The sequence below is a fragment of the Bombus huntii genome, chromosome 12 (genome assembly GCF_024542735.1).
Source record: "Bombus huntii isolate Logan2020A chromosome 12, iyBomHunt1.1, whole genome shotgun sequence".
NCBI classification, from domain to species: domain Eukaryota; kingdom Metazoa; phylum Arthropoda; class Insecta; order Hymenoptera; family Apidae; genus Bombus; species Bombus huntii.
The window spans coordinates 6,233,356-6,259,133 of record NC_066249.1 but is presented as its reverse complement, the minus strand read 5'-3'; the positions used below and the strand labels follow the sequence as shown (position 1 = coordinate 6,259,133).

At 39.0% G+C, this 25,778-nt stretch overlaps 1 protein-coding gene across 7 annotated transcripts in view; it reads right to left on the bottom strand.

The window, feature by feature from the left end:
* The window catches only part of LOC126871786 (uncharacterized), a 585,120-nt gene that overhangs the window by 317,086 nt on the left and 242,256 nt on the right, over positions 1–25,778 (bottom strand). For all 7 annotated transcript variants that reach the window (XM_050630990.1, XM_050630993.1, XM_050630991.1 and 4 more), the window contains one exon: positions 12,665–12,727. In XM_050630990.1, coding sequence (XP_050486947.1) covers positions 12,665–12,727 — 63 coding nt within the window. The remainder of the gene's footprint in view (positions 1–12,664; positions 12,728–25,778) is intronic.

Genomic DNA, 25,778 nt, shown 5'->3' with positions numbered 1-25,778 from the left:
CCTTGATTTTCCCCGCGAAGACTCGAGAACAACGACAAAGATGAAAATTCTTTCGTGCCATTAAACATTATCGAACATCGCGTGTTCGGTTGATTAGATCTGCCGTGAGTACGCTGACAGCGGCATACTGTAAAGAAAGGAATCATTAAGGAGAAAAAAGGATTTGCCATCGAGCTTTATTCCCTCGCGGAAAAACAAATGGGACGTGGAAGGCGAAAAAAATTGCCGGGGATAGCTGGTTGGTTGCAACCAAGAGAATGGAAACGGAAAGGATGAGAAACGAGGGAAACTGATCGAAAAAATAGCATCCTAGGACAAAGGATGGTGAAACGCTGATGTAATATTTAACATAAAGTAATTTTTGTAAAGTACTTGGATAATTTTATGTAATTTTATTTAATAATTTTAATTTTATGTAATAGAATAGAATCTATCAAATATTATGTGTGATTTTCATGCGCGAAATAGATAAATAAATAATAAATAATCCAGAATATAATTTAGTAATTGAAATGGACAATAATATTTACAAAACATTCAGCGTAGGGCGAATCATCAGCAGTCTTCGCTTATTTTTTTCAATATTTCGCAGTGGAATAAATTTTGCCAAACGTTACACGTGATTCTTATGGGAGTAATAAATAAAAATTGAAACATCGTTGTATATTTAATGTCATTTTTAAGTATACGATTGAGATTTATCAAGACTGTAAAGAAGCATCCTATTTCGCGAAACGTAACCACTTCAATTTTTAAACTTCCATACGTACTGTAACAAGCTCCCTAAAAGGCACTTCCGAGATTCGACTATCGTTTCACAATTTTCTCAACCCGTTTACTGCGAATACGGATGGTCCAGGCCGCTAATGATAGTTATCCCCAAGTGGGACATGAATCTTAAACAACCCTTCGATGGGATAAGCCTGCCAGCTACAGTATTTACATCAACATTCTCAATCCTGTTATTCTATTACTAGAACAATCTTGGCCAACGCTTTAAAGCATTTATATTTACATTAACAACAATTTTTACACAATATTTGTGTTTACTGGCAAAAACAGGCTTCAAATAATTATCAAACTTCGAGAATCGATAAAAAATCTACGAGAAACCTTGGATAGACCAACACATATTACTAAAGTCACAGCGATCGCTAACCTTCTTTCTTACGAGGATACTACGTGGTGCAATTTGCGACGACTACTGTCACCCCTAGGTAATAAATACAAAATAAAAAAAATAAAATAAAATCCGTGTATCTTAATAATAGAAATCTGTGCAAAAAAAAGATCGAACTCCTGGAAATTATCTATTTCTATCTAGTTAGAAATTAGTCAAACACCCATAAAGTATATTTGATAAGCTCTCAAAGTCGATCCCCTGAAAAACAAAGTTTCCAACGCAAGAAGATTTATGCTAATACTTATTTTGTGACTCTTGGAAATTTAGAACCACGCTGTATAATATATTCACACACCGACTCTAAACGTTCTTTTCAAACAACCATATACCTTGAGAGGCATCGAAGCTCTCGAAAGCTACGATTGCCGGCGGAAGTGGATCCATGAGGAAAAAGACGGCTCTATCGTGGCGATAAAGGGCGTCGTGGTCGGTACGGAAAGAGCTCGTTGGAAAAGAAAAAAGAGCTGATCGGTGACCAGCTGAAACGAAGCTCTAAGAGAGTACACGATGCCGCGGGATGAGTAGGAACGATGTTACGCGGTAAAAAGAAGCCGGAATGCGAATTGGAAGAGAAGGGACTCGGTTGTTTTGGCGAAGGTTATTTTCCGGTTGGACGGCCTCGTCTACTTCGCTGTACTTCGGGGAGAAATCTTCCTCTCTTGTTTAAGGAGACGTTTTTTCCCTGGCTACAAGGCCACCGTTTCGCTACTTGACTTCCCTGGACATTTATTAGACAAACATTCGCCGTTGTCTGTCACCCAACTCCTTTCTTTCTTTATTTTCAAACAACCGGGATACATTATTACGCGGCGTTGTTAGGACCTGGCGAATTCACCGAGGATCAGCATCTCGCGTTACCAATGTTTGTTTGCTTCGCGTTCGTTGTTTGATATCTAGATGTATTTGAAGGAAAGCAGAGACTGTGTTTAAATAAGGATATCGTCGGTGTACTGTTTGCATAATTATTTTTACTAGTTGTTTCGGTCATTGGGATAATATTAAAAAATTGATAAATAAGAGAAGATTCGAGGATGAGTTAATCGGCGGTTGGGAATTGCTTAAGCATCGCGCGATATTATTTTAAAAGTGAAATTTTCGCACAGTGTATATATGTTGCTGGAAACAGTTCGTCATTGTGCGGAAGCTAAAGAGAAAAGTTAAAAAATCATACCGAAGTTTCTTGTATTTTTCGTCGAGGAAATTATAAAAACCTTGCGTCAAATTTTCATTTCCTTCGTCCAATATTACATTCGCGAGATAGCACTTAATGAAGGCCAGATATACAGCTATGAGAGAACGTATTGATTTTCACTTTGCTCGACTAAGACGCCAGCGCACATTCAAAAATCGTTTTATCTCTCTCAACACGTTAAACAAACCCTCCTTGCGCCGAAACTTGCAAACTTCTTTTCTTGTTCCAAATCGAGCGAAATTTTCAGTTGCACAAAGAAGTATCTCGAAAGAACAATAAACCGCGCGTTCGTTCAGTTCAGCAGACAATTCGCCAATAGAAGTTTCAATATCCAACAGGCGAAGAATCCACAAAGAAACGTCGAAAAGCAACCGAAGCTTCTAGTCGAAAACCACGTCGTTCGCGTGCTCCGATTTGTCGTCGAGATCAAGACATAGAAAGGAGATGAATCGACCGAATCGTTCCATAGGAAAAACGTCAAAAGACGACACGGAGGAGGAAATTAGGGTCGTTAGGGCGTGTGTCTCGCTTTTCGAGGGAACGAGCTTTTTCGTATGTCCAGCCGATCAACCGAGAAAAGGTAACGAACTTGGTTGGTTTCAAAAAGAAAGATGGCTTCATAGAAGATCACTCGCCCAGAGCTTATGATTTTTTCATCCTTAAACGATACGTCCGATACGTAGAAATACGTATACAGATGCTTTGTTTCTTAATATGGTACTGTAACTTCCTTTAGATGGCTACACAAAGAACAACTACATTTCTTCTCTCCTTGGAACTCTGTTTTGTGTCTTTCTTTATAGTATACCATAGCGCTGCTTGATTTTACATTTTTAAATATCGGTAGAAGTATTGAAAATATAAAAATGTTCGACATTCGGAAAACTAAAAAACATAAGATTCGCAATAGGTAAATAAAAAGTGGAGTAATTTTTGTAACAATTTTTCCATTGATGCATCGGCTACGTGTGCACGCCTAATTTTACGGATGCAAACAAACGAAATAAGAAATGACGAATCTTAATATACTCAAAAACGAAACACATCGATCGAAGGAAGCTGCGCGCGACAGATTTCTCGTTTAAGGTGTTTCATCATTCGCAAGTTTCTCCATTAATGCGTCTTGAGAAGTTGCGTTACGCGACGATACATATCTACGGATCGAGCGTGCAAAGATACGACGGATTCACAGTGGGACATCGTGCACGTGAATAATGCTGTTTGCCGAGAAAACATCGAACGCGAACGACGTTCGTACGCCGTGGAACGTGACGGGAAATCGCTTTCACGGCGGCAACCGAGTAGTAGTTGAACGACGTTTTTGCAGACACGATGAGTCTTAAGATGTCTTGAAACAGTTTGATCCGACTCAAACAAGAAATTAGGAGGAACGAAATTTCACTCTGTTGATATATTTTTGAGGAAATGATTTGATAGAAGCCTGTGCTAAGTAAGAAATATACCGCGATTCCGGATGATTCAGTTTTCCTTGTGCTCTCATAGATGTGGGCAAATAATCGAAAGATGGAAACGATATATCGTTTTCAAGTGCTAAAAATAGCTGGAATTGTAGAACATCTTCTTTCCTAGAATGATATTTCAAATGAATATCTTGAAAGTATCTTGTACTAGTATACGTTATAAATAACATATTCTACAATTCCAAGTTTCTTAACATATGTTTCTCGGCAAAACTGTTAATCCAATAACTTATTCCTTTAAAAAATTTCGTTTCCTTTAACCATCTAGAAAATATTGATTTTCTATTAGAAATACAAGGCTACGCCCACAAGAGCCCCTTCAAATTTTACTTTTACCTCGTTAACGGACAGGTAGTAACGCAACATCTAGCAACCCAATGAATTTGCCATAATAAGTACAATCGTTCAGTTCGACACTCTCTCCAAAAATCTACGTTTTCACCTTTCTTCGCAAAGACTTAATACACTCGCGACATTCCAACAACGATCGCGATCCACGTGAAATGAAAACATCCTAAACACCACTAACGATATCGTTGCCGAAAGACGACCAATTTCGCCAGTATCCCGTGTTTTCCAGTACAATACCGTTCGGAACAAGGCTGCCAATTAGGGAGCGAAGTTTGCACCGATGAAACCGGCCGAGCTAGCACGCGACGCGAAGCTTCTAACAATAAATCACGGATTCACTTTCCCCGGCGTCTATCTAATGGCAACAATTGTCTGAAATAACGCGATTACACGGGCGAGGCGATGATTTATTATTAGTCGATGCGTCAGGGCATTCCATTAGGAGCGTTAGTCAGCGCGGAACTCTTCCCTCGTTCAAAACGAAGGCTGCACAAACAATTAAGAGGGAGGCGATCGTCGGATAATAATCGTAAACGGCCGCTGCCAGCCTTTGCGAGCGAACGGACGTTCGTTTAATTTTCCCTTGGCCCGCGGCCGTCCGTGTATTTTCGTAGCCGGTTTTCACGGCGAGCCATGAACCGCGAACGTCCCGTCACTCCAGTCGAGATCTATATTCTCGCGTTCCTAGCCAACAGGCGAAGGCTGACCGGAATCCATCCTTCTTGTTTTATGTCTTAATATCGACGGCTTAACGAGATACAAACAACGTGTGTTTGGATAAATCGTTTATTCCTTCTTCAGAGATGAGAGATTAAGTAACCGACTCGTTTCGCTACGGTTAGCTACTTCTGTTTTATTTTTCACTATTTATTCGTCTACTTTTTATCGGCAATTTTATTGTTTTCATACCTTTGCAGAAATTGGTTTATTCCTTGAAATAAACAATTCGAGAGCTTCTTTTTCTAGTAGAATTTCATTTCGAACGAATTTATTGGTATTACGCGATGACTTTAACCATGGTCAATTGTAACATTACTAATTTTAAAGCGTAAAAGTAACATCGTCGGAGAAATAATTGATTTCTTATCGAAAAATAAAAGATCGAGTAGCTTCAACAGCTTCTTTGATAAAATATTATCAACAGGTGGATGTAGCATGTGCTTAGTAGATTATTGGAAATATTATTAGCTTCTCGATTTGGCAATTGCGTCTCTTTGGTTTCGTTTCTATTCTCTTTGGTTCTGTTTTACCATTTTTCATTTCATAAATGTTAACTCTGAATATTGTAAAAAAATCTTTATCTCAAGTGGGAAAAACGGAAAATATTTACTGTTGTGAAAGAGAAAACAAGCACGATGTTTTCGTTGTACCATTTATTAAAAAACGTAATCTTGCACTCACAATTTTACTACGAAAGCGACGATGTGTTACAACAATGTAGCGAAATGAAAAAGGGGCTAAAAAATCACAAAGTACAGTGATTAATTTAATCACAAGGGAAAATTAAATTTCGGCTTGCGTGACTCTCGAAACGATGCCATAACGTGGCAAGTAAACACGACGTAGCGACGCGTTTAACACGGCGCCAGTGAAATTGAAATATAATCGAGACTGTAATTAAGGCGATGTTTGCATCGTTAATATTGAACGCGCCAGCGTTCAAGCGTATTATCGTAAAATCTGATCGACCTCTAGAACAGTTTTGCATTCGCTTTGTTGGCGATGAATGCTGAAAGTTGGCACAATTCTCGGCCAATCATTGCGCAGTTCTTCGTACGAATTTTATACAGATAATACTGCATATAAACAGACTGTGATTGTCGGATATATACATATTATATATATTACTTATTATATATACACATATTTATAGAGACATGGTATTTATAAAAATGTCAATACGTTTATTATAAATATCGTAAAACGTAAATAATAACAATGAAAAATCCAGCTATTACTCCCTTTTATAAACAACGACCAAAGCTCGAACGATATCAGTTTCCAATTGGATCAAGTACGGCGAATAACTTCGATGTGATCTCGAAGTTTCAAGGAGTAAAGCGACCAAGCTTATGATTAATGGTATCTTGTAATTACAGGCAAAATATGCCACGGATAAAGCTCGATGTACCGCAACGACAATCGAGGGAATTCCAGAGGTAACAATAAGTACACATACTTTCACGGTCTACTCCTTTTATCAGATCTGAATTACCAGCTACTATGTATAAATTGTTTGTATTATCGCAAATATTACGTATCACGAAGCACCGACGTAATTAGCTACTTCGTACTCTTTGTAGCTACTTCGCATGAGCAACGAGAAGAAAATCAGAAAGATATGTAAGATATATATAAGATAATATAAGGATCTTATATAAGGAACTTCACAAGAATGAAAACAATTTATTATGAGATCGTATAAACGAATGGCTCATTGAACGAACGACAATTCGCTGTTAATCTTTCCTCATCGCACGATTTATTCATGGTTTCAAAATAAGCAAAGGCGCCGTAGGCGAGAACGAAGGATGCTAAAATTTATTGGAACATTCGTTAATCGATGTTTCAAATAACCGATAATCCATTGCAAAGTAATATCGATAAGAGACGTAAATAGACGTATTTTCCTTTCTTTCTTTCCTTTTACATCTACCAGCATTTAAGACCACGTCCGCCTACTATCAGCTACGTTAAAACGAGCTACACCTGTTAAGAGAACTACGTTCATCGATCAGTCGTCTGTCATAAGTATCCTTCGCTTACATTATTTTTGCAATAATAATGCATACACTGATTCGCACTCAGGACAGAAACCTTCCACCATCGACTCATTTCCACGCGTAAACCATTTTTCTGGTCGCGCAACAATGCGACCGGAGTGCCACCTTCGCAGAATGCAAAGTGTCAAGTCGTAAATAACAGCGGTATTATTTATGGAGGCTGTGGCGACAATAGTAGAATCGGGCACAGAACGGTCGCGTAACAAGAATGGAAAAATGAGCAAAAATTGCAAGGGACAGTGACTGCGATACGACGGTAAATTTTACTGCGCGTTCCAAAAGCGAGGATAAATGATCTCACAAAGATTATACCTACTTGGTACGTGACTGTATTTAATAAGGATTTACTCAGTTCGTAAAAACGTAAAAAAGAGAGGAAAAAAAAGATTACAGGGTAAGTTAAGCGAAAGTTCGTAAAACTCCATGTTAGGTAAACATGGACAAACTTCTTGATCTGTTGCATGAAACGAAAAGTTGATTGATTCAAGAGGTGTCTAAAAGTTCTGAACATTCCAAGATTAATAGTTCGCTGTTATTTCGAGGAAATGAAGATGAACCGAAGCAATTTGCGTATTTCAGCATAGTCTACCTTTCATTACAATTCTCTTTAATCGAACATTTTTTTAATTTAACTTTGAAATCTAAATTTTATTCCCGTCACACGTTCGAAACAATCCGATGTCGTTCTATTAAACCATATTAAGACTATTGCAAACCTAGCGAAAGATCAATCAAACTCGAAGGTCTACTCGCTCGAGAACAGGTGAGGACCAGAGTGCAATCACTCGTCGCGTTTCCTCCATTTAATCGTGCAAATAAAATCTAATTTCAGTCTATTCGGTACAACAAAGCCGACGACATTAGCCAGCTGCTTCCGTTCTATCGTGGAAATAAATCTCACGTCGTCGTTCGGGATTGGGATCCCGCCGAAGAATCGGCCGTTCTCTTTTCTTTTCGAGCGCGCCGGCTGCAGTTCATTTTATGTGCCTTCCACTTCTCGTGAGTACGACGCGCGAGATAATATGGAGGAACGAAGAACGCGGAGCAAAAGAGGAAGCGACTGGAACGAAGTACCCGAGCAAGGAAGAAAAAAAAGACGAAGGATTTTACCCTTCGTGCAGATCGAAGCACCTGAGTCCATCCCAAGGGACATCGTAGTCACTATTCGACGAAATGGGTGACGATTTATGCAACTTCCAGCACCCAACCCTGTTTATCGACTGTGAAGGATGATTCGAAAATCCTAATGAAAAATTTTCTTAAACCGTAAAGATTGATCAAATAATTTGAACTTATTTGCATCGGTGTGTTTAAGGTCTGGTGACGAAGAATCTTGGAAGACTTGGATAGAGAAACAGAAAGTTTAAAATATTTGGTAATCTCCCTTAACCCCAAAAAACATATATGTAATCGATAATCGATACACATATGTGATCAATTACTGACATGACATTAACAATTCTCTAATAGATTTCATTTTTCATTCGAATCATAAGAAACGTACTTCTGCTATTTCCAATAAGCAGATGTAACCAAATAAACAAATAACTTTCACAAGCAATCTTAGTAATTGTTCACATAGATGAAATTAATCGTCGAGCCGAACACCCGCAAGATAAATTTTCTGTACCATTCTTACCAATCGATCCCCTGAAGTTCAACGTATCTGTAAAACCTGGACCCCACGAACCGGTTCGAAATTAAAAAGCTCTCAACGCAACGTGTACCGAGCCGAACGATGAAATAAAAACATCTGACTGCACGAACGTTTATTCGTCGGTATCATTTTCCATCTATATCTCACTCTATCTATTCTTAGCGTGTAGATAGAGTCACTATACGTGTGCACAAAGGGGAACGCATAATTAAGAGTCATTTACAACGGTGACATCGTAGACTATGGATAATTTACGAGTCCATTATATTCGATTTTTCTTAGAAACCATGGTCGTATCGACTAGGGCGTTCTGCTCGTTTTACTCGCTTTTACAAGCTGACGACGTCCCCGATATTTTGATCTTTGAAGACGACTTTTGCCGCCGTGTGCTCGTAAAACTCGCCCTATCTTTAGGGAGAGAAGGAACGAAAGGCAACAGATAAAACGTGTCGCATATAGCGCGGGCTTCGTCACGTCGTGTCGTTTCGAAAACTGTAATATGACAACCCTCCTGACTGGAAGAGCATGCGGGTAAATATTTAGCCGGTCGACAACACATGACTCGACTGATTTCCTTTTCCCGTTCTCTACTCTTCTATCCGATTTTCGATACATTTCCCCGTTATACAATTACGGGTCAGGTGGTCTTAGTTTTATTAAGAAAAATTCTTTTCTGAATGAACATGGTAGCGAGATATCTCGACATTGCGATTTTATAATAGCCAAGTTAATTGTTTTCAGTGCAGTTTGTATCTGTGTTAAAGAAGCAAGAAATTTTGGAAAAACTTGTACTACGTAAAACTACTAACAAATATCGTACACGCAAAGACTTACAATAACGTTCAAATACTTATACATATATATATGCTACTACTACTACTACTACTACTACTACTACTACTACTAATACTATTTTTTACTAAATATACGTTTACAGTAAATGTTTTGTAATTTCTACATATATTTTTAGATTAATTTTAAATTTGGTCAGTATAATTATGATAGTCGCGTCTCATTACAGTGCTAATGGAATTTCAGAATGTTTTATATAACGTTATTACTGTCTTCAAGCATCGTTTATAATGAAATAAACGGTGACACGTACGCGGATAATAAATGTCGGCGAGTTTTTCGGGACCATTAGGAGCGACCGGTTGATGCAGCATGTGTGCACCACCGACGCGTCTTAACAAAGCTCGATGCAAGTAATGCGTGCGGCGGAATCAGCTTGCGTAACGCACATGCACGATGCACGCCACGCCGGCTGACCCACATGCGCGGTCTTTATTTAAACTGGTTTCCTCCTTGGCGTCCTTTAGTACCGTCTTTCGGCTACAATTTCATTAAAAGAGTCATCGGTTTCGAGTTCGCGTTCCGCTTCGTTTCGGAATCAATTTCAGAGCGTTGCGTAAAAGACACAGTTTCGACTTCGCTAGAGTTTAATTATGAAGAAATATTTTTAACTTCTTAAAACAAGATATGCGCTGAAAACAAGATGCGCATGATGCGCTAAGAATCAAAAGTCTGTGGTCATCATCTGCTGCGTATAAGCCCAGAAGTTAAAAAAAAAGGTACGTTTAGAATTTCGTTATATAAAAATATTGTTTCCTATAGTACTAATCCATAATTAATAATTAAAATCAGAAGAAGATTCATGTTCGAAAAGAGGATAAATATTTGTCCCTAATAAAGACGAAATATCTCTCTATATGTACAAAAACAAATTCATAATTGCGATTTTTATGCAGTAAATCGTAATTTTCACACTCCAACTGTGGTGGGCAGGGTCATTCGAATTTATCGATACACCATTAACCTACAAGCTGACGATGTATCGTGATGCTTGATTTTACTCGGTAATTCTAAAAGTAATTGGACACACTGTTTACTCCATGGCCTTTTCAAAAATAGTTGCACACCTCGCGACCAGATAGTTGTGTCCAGTTATTTGCAGCGTGAAACTGGGTTGCACGTTAAATCGCGCGTTAATCGTACATCGACGCTCTATCGGGGAGAATATTGTACGATTAGAATGCATTGACGTTCGGAAGAAAAAGTGCTGGTCATCGTCGTGTCATTTTGGAACAGTGCGAAAATACGCGATCGTCGAAATTTAATCGGTTTTCAAGTCTCCAGTTGGTTAAATATGTCAGCTCACAACATGTTAATTTGAAAAAAAGATAATAAATCGGATTCGAGAATAAGAATGGAATGGGAGAAGATTATTTAATCGTTGGAAAAAAGAGAAACGGAATCGGTAAATCATTTGCGGAAACGTCGTCCCAGCAACGAGCGCGAGGTTAAAAAGAAGCTCGCGGTCAAAACGCGCGCCCAACTTATGGCTCGTGTACGAGACGCCAGCTAAAATATGACTCCCAAAGCGCGGGTACTCACTACACAGAGGCGTTTCAACTATTAAAATGGAATTTAGTCTCGACCGCCGGCGTATTTCACTTCCTAACTTACAGCGCTCTTGAAACACTCGCATCGTTGCTAAATAATACCATGCCCTCCTAAAACTCGCGTATCAACTCGTCAAATTATGCCTGAACGAACGTGAAAACATCCACCAAGAAACGTTATCAATCTTCTGCACTAACTAAATTATTATACGAAAGAATGAAATATTTTTCGCCACTGTAACTTCCTACTTTAACCAAATTAAGAATTAACCAATTAAATTAAAGAACCTAGTTAACAATTTAATCAGTTTCAACGTAGTACGAAGAGAACCGCTAAAATTAACCAACTTTCTGTGTGGTAACATCAAATAGCTGGTACATCAAGTTCCATGAAACGCGACAAACGAAGAGAAAGAATGGCGACGAGAATGAAACGAAGAAAAGGGGTAGGTTAGAGGGCGTAGCCTCGACGTCGGTCACCGAATGGTCCACTGGAATTCTCATACATTCAATCGCCTATCGACGCGGAATTCCAAGACTTTTTGATGAAAAAAGATGGAAAAAGAGCTCGTAGATGTAAGTCTTCCGACAGGGCACGTCGCGCCGTGTCGACGAACGATTCCCACGAGTTGTGCCAACTACGTTCGGGCTCCTCATTTCCATACTACCGCGAATCCCGTTTCCATCGGGGTAGTTTCTATGGATCGGGCCACTATAGAGACCGCGTCACGTGCAGCTACTCGAGGATCGAACAGAGAATTTGCTCGAATCGAGCGACTTTGGATCGGTCGAGGAGGAACTTGATTTATCGCATCCCTCGCTTGAGGGGTGCTCGTCGCTTTTGATGCCTCATCGTTTACAAACTGCGCGAGTCTGTGCGACCGGAGAGGAACTTGGAGTGCCGTACGCTCGATGATTCGCTTGGAAATGCGAATAATAAGGTGGCTACGTTTGTAGATTTTAATTAGACAAATCGGACAACGTAGTTCAGGTTTTTGTATTTACTTCTACTTGTGATAAACCTCTGTTGGATTCGATACACGTCGATCGTTTATTTTATTTTATATAATACGTAGAAGAAGACATATAGGGCAGAAAAGAAATTTTAATACGTGTCTGTGTGAAGTATGACGTGTTTCGTAAGAAATATACAGTTAGACCTTCTTTCAAAGGTGAAACAGAAAATAATAAGATGTCGAGTAAGACATAGAAGAAATAATAAGATTCGTCTAGTAGAATTCTATCTTCGTGAAATATTCAGATATAATAACAACGTTTCTTTCCTTCGTTAATAACCTGTGCCACTGACGTGACGTTCAATTGCGACTAAAAGAAATAGACACGCTAGAGTGATAAATAAAACTTGTCGATGAAGTTGTCTAGTAAAACAGATCGGGTAATTAATGTTGCTAGTATATCAGATATTACGTTGCAGAATAGAGTAAAGATATGTATCGGATAGTCTTAATAAGCAGATCAAATAGACAGACTTAATCAAGTAAACAGAGAAGTGTAGATTTTAGTTTGTCAATTAGAATATTAAAAAGTATTATGAGATACTAAGAAACGACATATCTTTTACATCAGTGTCTGTAAGATTCCATTAATTACATACCGAGTTGATGGCTGTCATGCTGCTAACTCGACCTGGATCTGTGTCCACTAGCCCGTTGTCACTCTACAACAAAAAAAAGAAAAAAATTGTCGGTTAATATGTGAAATAACAGAGCCAGTCGCTAATTACGAACGAAATTGGTGATGTCGTGGTTGGAAACAACGCGTAAATCACCACGACAATTAAATATCCAACGGATCGTTAATCATCGAAATTTGCAATTGAAATTAACGTGGCAAAAATCAAACACGGAGAATACGTAGAAAAACTGAATCAACCGATTCGTTAATATCATAGATTGAAGTCGACAAATATTTTAGTTTCTAAATTGTTGGGTTACAAATTAAAACGATCGAAAGAAAAGATAACCGCGATGGAAAGAAAAGTGGAAGGGTAACAGGAACATTTTTGCCCAGCGAATTCACCCAAGAGCGGAGGTAAATGAGGGCTAACACGAGTGCACTCGACGTTGGGCACACGATTTTGTTTTAATCGCCGCCGGTCGCAATTAAAATTTCGTCTCGTCGAAAATGTTTCTTATTCGACTCTCGAAACCGTCTCGTCAAGCGAGGACATTAATTAGGCAGCGCTAATGCCGCTAAAATATCAGAGAAATATAGCGAAATATCGATATCCTTGGTAACGATAATTTCCTTAATGGAGTATAAACTCTTAAAGTACATCAGGCTGAAAAATTATTTATTTAGAAACTTTTTTAATCATTTCTGCTTGAAGGTAGAAATCAAAGGGTGAGACATTAGGGTTAAAAAGGAACGTCGAAAAATAAATTCCGCTTTAGTACATGTTCAAACACATTGGCGAAAGTAGTACTTTAAAACGAAGTTAACATTCTTTTACTACACATTTCACTTATTGTTACGCTACATGATACATCCTATGCTAAAAATCTCGTCACGCGATCTTATTGAAAAATACAAATTGTTTGAAAGAACGATAATATTACAATTGTAACAATTACAATTCACCTACAATTTCTGCTATTCTCTACCAAGTAACGGCTATTCGACAAGGACGCAAATCATGCTGAAACTCGAAACGACAAAAAGAAAACGCTCGTATCTCGCAACCACGACGATTGCTGAATCGAGGCAAATAAAAGCAACCCTATCGGCGCAGACTCCAAACGAAAGCACGTTCCAGCCAAACTCGAAATCGATCTCGCCAAAAGGCAGCGTTAGTGGTAATTCGTGGTAAAAATCGTGTCTCGATTCGGCGGAAACGTTGGTCGGTCCAGTTTAGAGTCGTCCATGGCGATCTCGCGCGATCCAGTCAGGATTATCGAGATGGAAATTTCGTGCTCGATGCACGGACGACGGAAACGCGCTCGAGAATCATCGGAGCGTATCGTACGGGAGGGGTTCGACACGAAGAAACGGCACAAAGACGACGTCGGCCACGGAATCGTGGCGAAAGAGCAACCTGGGTGCAAGCGTCGTTCCGAACTTTGATCGTAAAACTGTGCCGGACTTCTCAGACTAGCTGGAGCGTCCGTCTTGAACGTCTGCCAGATCGGTTATGCTTGAATAAATTTACGTGTCGAAGCAAAGCGTGAACTGCCACCGTTCCGTTTTCCTCGTTCAGCCATCGTGGTTTTTTTTTGGCCTTAGGCAAAGCCAGGCCGCGAATAGTCGCTCGGAGGTGTGAAGCGAAACGAGGGTGTAATTTCTGATAGGAGACAAGCGCGACGATGCTTCGGCTTGAAACGGTGATACCGATGATCGAAGACAGCTCGTAAAACGAGGGTTAAACGACCTAAGGCTCGTTTTTAATTTCTGTCACGCGGATGACACGATTTTATGATGCTGCGAAATTCAAGCTCGTATTGTCGTTGCTGCTAGTTCGCCTCGCAAAGATGTCCGCCGAATCATGTTCGTTTCTGTTCGTTTCTGTCTGGTAAATTTATACAATGGACGAGTTGGAAAACATGCTCGTTGTTTGGGACGTTGTATGTTCGATGATACACGCGATAGAGGGAACGAAAGTATTCGTGGCGTGGTTATATCGGTGGGTACAGCTATTATTTCGAGGAATGAGCGAGTCTAAACAGATATAGATGAGATTTAATAGATTTCGTTAGAAGAAGACAGTCTGACAGACTTTCCTTACACAATATCAGTTTTCATTCCGCAGACGTGTTTCTGAAACGAATCTGTCATCTCGTCAACTAGTTGGGTGTTGAGTTACGTACGTTACTAGCTGAAAACGGTTCCAACATCTTTTGATCCTCTATTCGCGTACTATGTTTCGATGAAATATTGGAATAAAACTTCGCGTAGTTCCCTTTTGCGAGAAATAGCCATCTTCTCTGACTCTATGGATATATATAGTGGCTCAAGACGGACGGATATATTATGCGTGTTTACCTTTCATCCATCGTAAATTAATAGGTATCTTCGCATTTGCAATAAATACCTTGCACAAGTTTAGATCTCATTGAAACTTTACCGATATGATCACGATAATTTTACTCTATTAGTACGTTAACGAGACCACGAAACGTTTCACGCAACACATGCAACATACTCGTGAAAGATGTGCGCGAGTCTTCAAGAGCTTTCGCGATTCATCCTACATATCCTCACTCGTTAGAGACGTCAGTTTTGTCTGTTTAAACACGTTCGTGCTCCTTCGAAGATGCAGCGAGGGCGACGTTCATTGATTAATTATAATCAGAAGTCCGTAACGCGTGACAAGCCGTGACGAAAGTTGCAACGAAGCGTTAGTTAAAGTCAAACGAGGTTGATCGGCGCATTAGTCATTAGAAGGCAAGAGATGAATTACGCGTGCAACTTCAAGTTCCAGTCCGTTTCCAATACGGTAATTTATTAGGTTCGTTCGCTCGACGGTTTCTCGTCGCGCGATCGCGACCGGGATACATTAGGGAAGATAGATGGCACGAAACCGTATCGTGGAAAAATTCAGCAAAAATGGGAACGTCGGCGGGCTAAGTGATTCGAAGACGAACACCATCGGACCTCTAAACTTGGCAAGAATCAGAAACCTTGAACGACTCGAAACTGGGTTGTATTTTGTTTACGCGCAGCGACTTCCGGGGTGGAAGTGGTCCACCTCGAGCTTTAATAGCGCCATTTGCCCCATCTGCCAAGCAACAATTTCTCGGCCAAGCATATTTTACACACCAGTCCCGTTGCACGGTTACTGAGCAAAGAGAATATTCGAACACTTATAGAAACATTTTATGAATATATTACGCGTCATATTTTAAATTTCATAATGCAATGAAATTCCAAGCTGTTTCATAGAGTAATATAAAAGTTACCTGTGATAAATGTTCGAATATTTTCGGGAGACATTACAGGCACGCATCGCAGCGAAATTTGATTTTAGCCTTTATACATCAGATATTTTGAAACTCTGATTAGAAATAAAACGAGCTATGATTGTACGACGATGGACTAAGCTGGAGATCGTTTCATGATGTCTCAAGTGGAATAAAAGCGCAGCCAAAAGAGACCGTAAGCGTTGGAATGCGAGGTAGTAGATTTTAAATATTAAAATACTATCGTGCCTGATGCAAATTCTCTGTGATAGAGTATCATGGGTACGATTATGCGTATATTATAATTAGATATGCAAAGAAATAACAAGATTTATTTTCAATGTATAAAGAAATTTACGGTTAATATGCATTATACGATGGAAAGTGAAATGATTATTAACTGCAATTACTCTAAAAAATTTATATTCCCTTAGAACAAATTATTTCCCTCCTCAAGTTTAATATTATCTCGATGCATGATGGTTCAACAAATTCAAACAAACTCGAAAACGAAAGTTTTAAAATGGGAATAGGTATTTTCAATCCGTCATAAACGTTTGTGTTACAGGAATGCAGAGTAAAATTTTACCGTTGCATAAAATCGGAATAACACGCGGAGCATTATGCGTGTTAATATGTTCCATGTGAGCCATCGGCTATTCGCAGCATATGTATAGTCGGCAGAAGTAAAATTTTCGTTAGGGGAACAAAAATATCGTTTGCTATACTGTGCAAATGCAGTACATGTAATATATTACAACGCTTAAATATTTTAATCTAGCCATTTCTTCCACTTAAATTTAAGATACTGTCAAAACTCAAAATATTCTTATAAATGTATTTTCATCTTCTAAGAATGAAGGAACGTTTCAACTTCCTCGATTTTGTAACTAGAATCATGCAAATCAATCGAATATTGTTAAAGAAGATGACTGAAATTCCTAGCAGAAATTCTCTTTTCAATTTTCCTATTGTTGCTATTGAGATATGTATAATTTTCTGTGCTAGACTAGATTAGCCGCGTAGTAGTGACAGACGTACGTGAATATGAGTGTGTGGAAGTATGTGTGTGCACAGCGTCTCGAAAAACAGATGAATGTAACTGTTCCGTTGGCAGTGTGATATGGAAGATGGCGAGACAAAGAAAGTGCTGAGACGCGTGCAAATGTATATCGACGAAGATCCTGGAAATCGTTTATTAAATAAATCTAAAACTATTTTAATATGAATTCTAGGTGTAACCTTAGTGTTCCTTTACTTTTATTTTATTTTAAGATCCACAATTCTCGACACTTACAATGGCTACAAAATTGATACTATATCTAGTATTTATTATAACATTTATACACCAATTAGGTAGGTACAAATAAATTAAATTTCGTATCGTTCAGCGATAGTTTCATGCGACTGCAAAATATCCATGTCGTGAAAATATTGAGTTCCATTAAAAGAAATTATTTGGTTGGAAAATACGGAAAGTAAATATATGTACAAATATATATTGTAGCCACTGTAGGTTTCCGATAGATCTTCAAATTTTATTCCCTTCAATTAAACGAATTCTTGGATCGTCGTCGTGTTTGCTTGCAATACGTCGACCGAGTCGGTTACTGTTATGATTTAACATGGAGCGAAACAGCGTCTTGGCTAAGCCAAGTGTGGACGCGGCAATAAAACGGCGGAGAGATATAAAGACGTCGTCTGACAAAGTCAGGGTGCAAAGTTATAGAATGTAGCCAGAAGTTAAATCGAAACGCAGGAAACGTCGTAAAAGAGTCTGCCGTTAATTTACGATGGCGCACTGACAAAGAGGATCGACCACTTTTCGTCAACGACATGATTCCGTGGGCCACAGGATCGTCTTCCGGCGAGCTGGCAATTTACGATGTCCAATTATCGACCTGCGCTGACCTATTTACCCGTGCAATCGTGGAAACGCTCCTTAATATCTCGAACCCCCTAATCTCAGCCGACATCGCGACTATGTTGTCGTCGATGAATCACAAACGCGATAAGGAAAAGCGTATAAAACGTGAAATGAACGAACGAGGCTTTACATATTCCGACCTGCTCTGTTTGAAGCAACTGATACTTTGAGAATGACAGTGAAATATCAGAGGAATATTTGGAAAATTGCCTGAGAACATAATCAAATTCAAGAATAATCGTATTTTGTAGAAGGGGAAGTATCGAGGCACGAAAGAATGTTTTATGATTATATTACGTATGTTGTATAAAATAATTAGAAACCTCGTTAACGCTGTAGCGAGATACGATTGTTACGTAATGTCCACTGTTATATTAATATTCATCGAACAATAATTCTCTATTTCTCTGCGGGAAATACGAAGAAAAATCGGGTCAAAGAAAGGCAACTGGCTTGAACTCACCTCGATTTTATTAAACCTAAAACCAAAAATAAAAACAGACAGAGTTACGTAAGTACCTCTCTCTCTCACTCACTCTCTCTCTCTCCTTCTTAGATCTATTTCTAGTTTCTAAGAACAATCCAATCTTACACAAATTACTTTATAATTCAACAGCTTGCAACAACAGAATCACAAAAAATTCCTGCATAACAATTACTAAAATAGAAAAAGAATGAAACTACGGTTTTATACATTGTTTCCTCGTCCAGATTCCGGATGATGCGAAAATTCCTTCGAGAAACTAGATCATTCTGAAAAGAAATCTTTCAACGACATTAAGGTAGGGTAATGTTTTCAACTTGTTATAACATCTAGCACGACGCAACAATCGTTTCTCAATATTAAGGAGACTTCGTAGGCGATTTAAATAATTTCGCGGGAATTTGGTCCCGTACGGGTACCGGAAGGTCGGGAAGTTCTTCAATTTATAGGAGAAACGTCGTTGAATGGCTTTGCCTTCCTTTTGCCTTTCCGCGCTTCAGTCCCTCCCTATTTCGCCCTTTCTGTCGCCGTATCTCTTTTTCTGCTACATTTCTCTGTGTTCCATCCACTTGTAGTTCGTCTTTCATTCCCTTTATCGCTTCCCGGTCTTGGCGAATCAAAGACCGCGGTCGTAAAAATGGAGATTCCTGTTCAACGACAGGGCACCGTATCGATAAGGAAAATCAAATTGTAATTCCTCGTACGCGTACGAGCGCGACGTCGACATACTCGATAAGACGAAAAGAGAGAGCCACTTAAGATTTAGTAGTCTATAAAGATCAGCTGCTTTCTTGTTGTTCTCTTACTAAAATAACTTTTTCCTTTACCACTACTGTCTTATATATATAGTTTCTAAGTATACCCATCTTGTCTCTTAAAAAAGATTTAATTACTTCCTGCCCCATAAACGAAAGAAAAATTTGTCCATTCGAAAGTTGACCTCGAGCAAATACGAATTTCCAATTCCAACGTACTACTTCCTGTTTGTCGTCGGACTATGATCCATAAACCAACATTCGAACTCTCTAAGTACACCAGGGGATTGACTAGGTCCAAATTAAAGACGAGCCATTAATTAACACATTTATGCGCGTCAATAGGGTGACAACGATAAATCAAAGCGCAGTCGATATTTCTTCCACGGTCTGTCAGCAAATCCATTTCCAAGAGTCCCGCAATTTCTTCGCCCGAGTATCGTCACGTCACGTCGATCGTAAGAGAATGATACGCAGCACCGGCGAGTCAAACAGAAAAAGAAAAGAAGAAAGGAAGGACGAGTATCACGTCCGTCAAAAGCTCTTCCTGTTCCGTGTATTTGTTACGTCGCGTCGCGTCGGCACGAGCTAACGAAAAGAATCGAGTGCATTAAAACCTTGTCAAGGGGCATGGGCGACAGAAAGAGCTCGGCCCTGGGTCGTTCTACAAACGGAAGTATGCCGGGTGATTGATGGCCGACCGATTGTCAGTAGAAGCGAACGCACAGCAGCCTCGACGATAATTCACCGCTACGTCTTCCCCTTTCTCTCTCTTTCCTTATATTTCACTCGTTCTCACCTTCGTTCTTTCTCCCTCGTTCTCGGTCTGTCTCTCGTTCTGTCCCATGGCTGACACGCGCCAGGGCTGTTAAAAATAGGGAACAGCGGAGATTAGACGGCCGCAAAGTTGTCAGACATCGGCGGCATCGGGTAACAAGAAGCAGCGAGAGAGCAAGACGAAAAGTCCTCGCGAGTAGCGTGTGTCGACCGTGTTCTCTCGCCTATTCCTCGTTCTTCCCCTTCATCATTTTCATTGGCCGGACGTTCGTTTGCGCCGGGCCGTTCTATTCTTTCGCGGCGACGTCGTCACGGCCACTCGCTTTTTACCGCATAATTAAGCAGCCTCGCGTCATTCGTCACGCGCGTTTCGCCGGCTTTTAATTTAAACTCGTGATTCATGGAGCCACGATGACGAAAAAAGGCGACGCATCGTTTCTCGCAAGGTGCAGACCTCGAAGAAACCTGACTTCGTAACATCTACAAACTCATATATATATATATGCATAGGTGATATGTCTACTCACGTGAAAATTCGGTAGAACTTTACTTGTTTGAAAGATTGAACGAGAGAATTGGTACAAAAGCTGGGAGAAAGATCGAAATCTGCTTCGATTCGTGACTCTGTGAAATGTGCGTTGTACAGGTTGTATCTTAGCTTTAGTTAGGTTTCGGAATATTACACGAGCCTTTATGTGTCATTGCATCGATTATTGTCAATTACAACGGTTAATTTACAGGAAATTTATTTATGCAAAAATATACACAATGATCGCTTTGTATTTTAATTTCACTTTTCTTTCTTTTACAGAAAAATATGAATTTGCGTAAACGTGCAAAGTCTAATAACGAATCATACTATGTAACGATGAAGCAGATAAGGGAAGTCGTGATTCCTCGAAGCGATCAAAAAACTGCACTAAACGATAAGTTTATCCTGTATCTCATCCACGGCTTTAGAATCAAGAAGGAGCGCAAAGAGCCACTGGTAATATACCTCTGGATACACATATGAACTTCTTGATCGATAGGTTAAATAATCCGCGATAATAAACGAACCTGTTCCTCGATCGATTCGATATTTCTGCTGGAACGATGAGTCAGCGAGCAGCAGTGCGAAACGGAGAAATAGGAGTAACGAAGAAGATGAGAAACGTGGGACGAATGAATACTAGGAGAATGATTAAAATCGTCCGAGAATTTGATCTTTTTTCAATTAAGTCAGCACTTCGATCAGCGACTGATTGACTTGCAAGGTTACTGCGGATCGATACCTCGTTGCCTTTAAACGGATTGAGTAGGCATGGGTCACGGTTACGAAAATCGCAACACATTAGATACACGTTTCGAACGATTGAAACATAATCTTGTTAAAACGATACGTATCGTACAATCAGATATAAGAATGGAACGTCGATCTTGTATATTGAATCAACACGTTTGTATCGAGAAGAAGCGCAAGGAGAGTTAAAACATAGTTTGTATGGATGATGGGCGAATGAAGAAGCTCGTTGATCATTTTCTCGCGTGATCTCATTGAAATAATAGTAGTTTCAAGTTTCAAAGTAGAATTTACGAAGAATATACGTTTGAATATTCTCTTTACTGACAACTTGTCATTTTAGATTTAGTAACCGAGAAGCTTTACGAAAAAATAATCTATAGATCCATGGTGAATATTATAGACGTTGAGTACATTTTCTGGTCAGATGATAGAATTATATCTTCTTCTTTTTTAAGCGCTATTATAATTATCGATTAAAACGAAGCTCATATTACAAAACTAGAACTAATTCCATAGAAAATCTTCACCGAGTTTATATCGATTACGGGAGAAATAATTTTAATTTGTATGTAAAAGTATCTTTCGTGTAATAAACAATGATCTACTATCCTCGTACGTTTTAATGCACCAAGACGAAATATTCCAATTTTACGTGAAACTGAATCAAAATTTATCTGACACGGGCAGAATAACTCTTTCGAACGTAATTTACTTTGATAGTTATTTTCAGAGCGGTAAAACTGAGAATTCTGAGGTCGAGAACATCGAAAATTCCTTCGATTCATCGATCCGTTTTTAAATAGCTTTCGTTTATTTTTAGCTGAGAGATTCTCTGCAAATAGTCTTATATAAAATTCCTATGATCCTCTTCGTTGCATGCTACGAGCAGAATAAAACGTATCGTTATAACGTATAAGACAGCGTAGCTACTAATGTCGCGATTATAGTAACGTTTAGAACAAGAGTGACGAACGTGAAGCAGACAGTAGAAATGTTATGCATTAGTCCGCCAGAGCTACAATTACGTCACGCGTATAGATAGATTTTATGCTTTTTTATCTCTAACTACCTGACATCTGAATCGAGAGACACGTGTTCGACAAGGAATAATTATTAAATTTCTCACGAGCACGTAAGATAAGACAAAATGTTATCGAGGTAATTAATAAAATGACATGCAACTGGAGGAAAGATTACAAATACACTGGATATTTTACAATTCTGTATAATACGATGTGTTTTAAAATATATAACATGCATCAAGCTTTACGAGTTTATAAAATTGAAATTATAGAAAAGTGTAGAGTTTCAGTGGAATTAAAGAATCATAATCAAATGAAACATTATAACAACTGCACTAAACGGTGTCAAGGCTGCTCGAAACTCAGAACGCACATATATTTTAATTTATCACCCCATAACTGACAACAGTCGTCATATGATCATAAACCTTTCGCCATTTTGCATAAACTTCCCAATCTTAAACCGCACGTCTTTACTTCAAATTTACAACTTCCTCTTCTTTTCGGTTAATGCGAGTAACTGAAAATCTCGTTCAAGCTTCAATCGCCAAGCTGTTTTTCAAACTAACACTTTCAATGCTACTGATGCATACGTTGCGTCGTCTAACAATAAATAGAAAATGTAAGTGCGGCTATCGCGTTTGTACCTTTTTGTGTTTCGACAAAAAAATTTTGCTCTGATTTTTGGAAAGAAAACAATGGTCAATATGCTGAAACAGAATTATCGGTTCAAGCAAAGACACTTCTGGCAATTGTAAAACTGAAGTAACTACTCTATTAGCAACGAATATGCTTCACGTCGAGGCTTCACTTAAACTGTGTTGTTCGAAAAATTCGTGTTTCACAATCGATGTCTTAAGGAAAACATAACCGAGTAAAGAAAGAAACATAATTGACTATAAAAAAAAAAAAATAACTAGAGAGGCACAAAGTCTGTTTAAGTTGTTTTCATTAAACCTGTCTAACTCACGCTCAAACAAATCTCTATAAATCGAGGATTTTAGTTCTTCCTTGAAATTGCCGAGCTTCGATTACGTTCTAACGATGCTTAATGTTTTATTTCCTAACAACCGCGAGCACAGCATGCGTTTACTATAGTCGATCGAAGAGAGCATTAGACGCAGCCAAAAAGAAGCACGCGGGCGTTCGAACAATGAATGACGAAAGACGAGAACGAACTCGCGAGAAGCATTCTCGAAAGCACAGCACCGAGCGCGTGCATTGTCATGCTAATAGCGCGCGTACAGAGTCATCGATCATCGCTGCTTTGCCTTCGCTTTCGCTCTCCTCCGTCTCTCTTCGTCTTTTTTCCTCTCCCTCTCTCTCGCTCTCTCTTCTGTTTGTCCTTTCAAACATTTTCCACCCCCGGTCCTTTGTCCGTACATTTTGCCGCCGGTGTTTCCTTAATAACGTAACCTGACACATGCGCGATCCACCTATACATAGACACGCACATACAACCGAGCAGCTTTTAAGCACCACGTAATCACGCAGTAGTTTCGCTAACGTCCTTTCCAACATTCGAGCTTCAGAGGGACGCGTGGCTGGTTACGTGAAAGCTCTTCGTGGACGAAACACGGGAAAGAAGGCGAGAGAAGGGAGATTAGAGGTGAAGATTCAATTTCGAACTGACGGTGTTTGCGCTTTGTGCGCTTGCCCGCTTGTTACGCCATAGTTTGGATAGGTTTTAACGGTGAAATCCGGAAGATGGATGGATGAGAAATATTTATAAGGTTTCGTGAGTTTTTGTACTTTCTAATTATAATACGATAATTGAAAAAGAAATACTTTTAATATCTGACAGATTGTTGTCTACTTATAGTAGGCTGGAATATAACATTTATTGCTGTTTCGAGGAATTGCGGAGGCAGCGGAAACATTTGGAGAATTTTTCACTTTACAAACTACCTGGAATGTAATATTTATTTGTATTTTAAAGTATTTTGAACGTTGAAGGAATTTTTGTGTATTCGTATCATTCACAGTACGATATTTCTACTCAAATAATCTAAAACATAGCGTTTAACGTATAGGAAGATTGCTGAAAAAGAAATATTTACAACGTTTCGAGGATTCTTAGCTACGCGTACCATCTGCAATAAAATATTTCGTGGGAAGAAAAGTATTTGTAACGTTTAAAGAATTCCTATTCGTTCAAATTTCCAGAAATATAATGGCCGATGGTGAATCGTCGATGTGAATGAAGAAAAAATATTTGCAATGTTTGAAGAATTTTGTCCATGCAAATTACCTGGCAAATGGTACTGGATAGTGAATCAGCGATATGGTTGAAAGAGAATCATTTCTGACGTTTCAACAATTTTTCTTCATGCAAATTACCTAGAAACGTAAAAGTGAATCGACGTGCTGGTTATAAGACAAGTATTTGCAATGTTTGAAGAATTTTAAAGTATATTGAGTTTAGAAGATTGAGATTATTTCTTGGAATGATGAGCAGAAATGTAGGTTTTGATTCAGAGAGACGAATAAAGCGTGTACCAAGTAAACGTAAAGGATATGCTCCTGCAGAAATGTGCCCTACAAACCGCTCATAATCGTGTTTCTACTCGGTGCAGCTATCTACCTTTACGACAACTTTATTATACGCTTCCCGTGATTATGTACGATACGAATTATAAGATACAGGTAACGTTTCTTCAAACGAAGCGAGGATCGTTTCGTGTAACGCGCTATTATCAAACGTTGCAAGTCCGTACGAAGTAAATTACGCTGAGAACACGTCTTCCACGTCTGCGGTTAAAACTACAGTCTATAGACCTCTGATAAATACCTGTTTTATATACGACAAACGCGAATACGTAAAACCAACGATTACAATGTACATAACATGCTGATTGTGGGGAAAATGTCAGTTGTCAACCAAACGTAAGAAATACAAATAAGAACTAGCGATACACAGCTATGGTAGATTATCTACCTCCGTTCACGTAACAAATTACCTTGCTTCCTTTAGCCTGTAACTCAGTACCTCTGATAAACACATTTCAAACATAATGACTACATAAAGGTAGTATGATCGCAGTATCGGACCAACTTCTTCGATCGATTTCTATCTCGAGGGAAGATAAACGAACGCAAAAATTACTCGACCCATTATTAAATTGTATTCCACGTTGCACGTTAATCGCAATTCGCGAGCACTGAAGGAAAACTCGCGCGTTTACGAAAAACGCATAAAAGCAAAACGCATTTTCTGGTCGTATGGTTGAATCATTATAAAAATCGTACTTATTTCGTGGATATAGAAAGAACGATAGATGTAAAATCAAAACTTCCAACGAAGTTTACTCGATTTATGTTCTGTTTTATACATCCTATCTTTAGAAATCTTCTCGATTGTATTTTCTTATCGAATCCACCGAAAAATTAACAACGTGAGAAGCTAACGAAAGTGACGACAGTCCGGAACAACGATCATAGCTGTGTCGTATAGAGATCTAATTGTACGACAACGGACTTGTTGATGCGTATAGCGAAGATACACAGTGGCATGCCAGATTTATACACACACACGCGTCCTCGGAGAAACAGAGATACACATA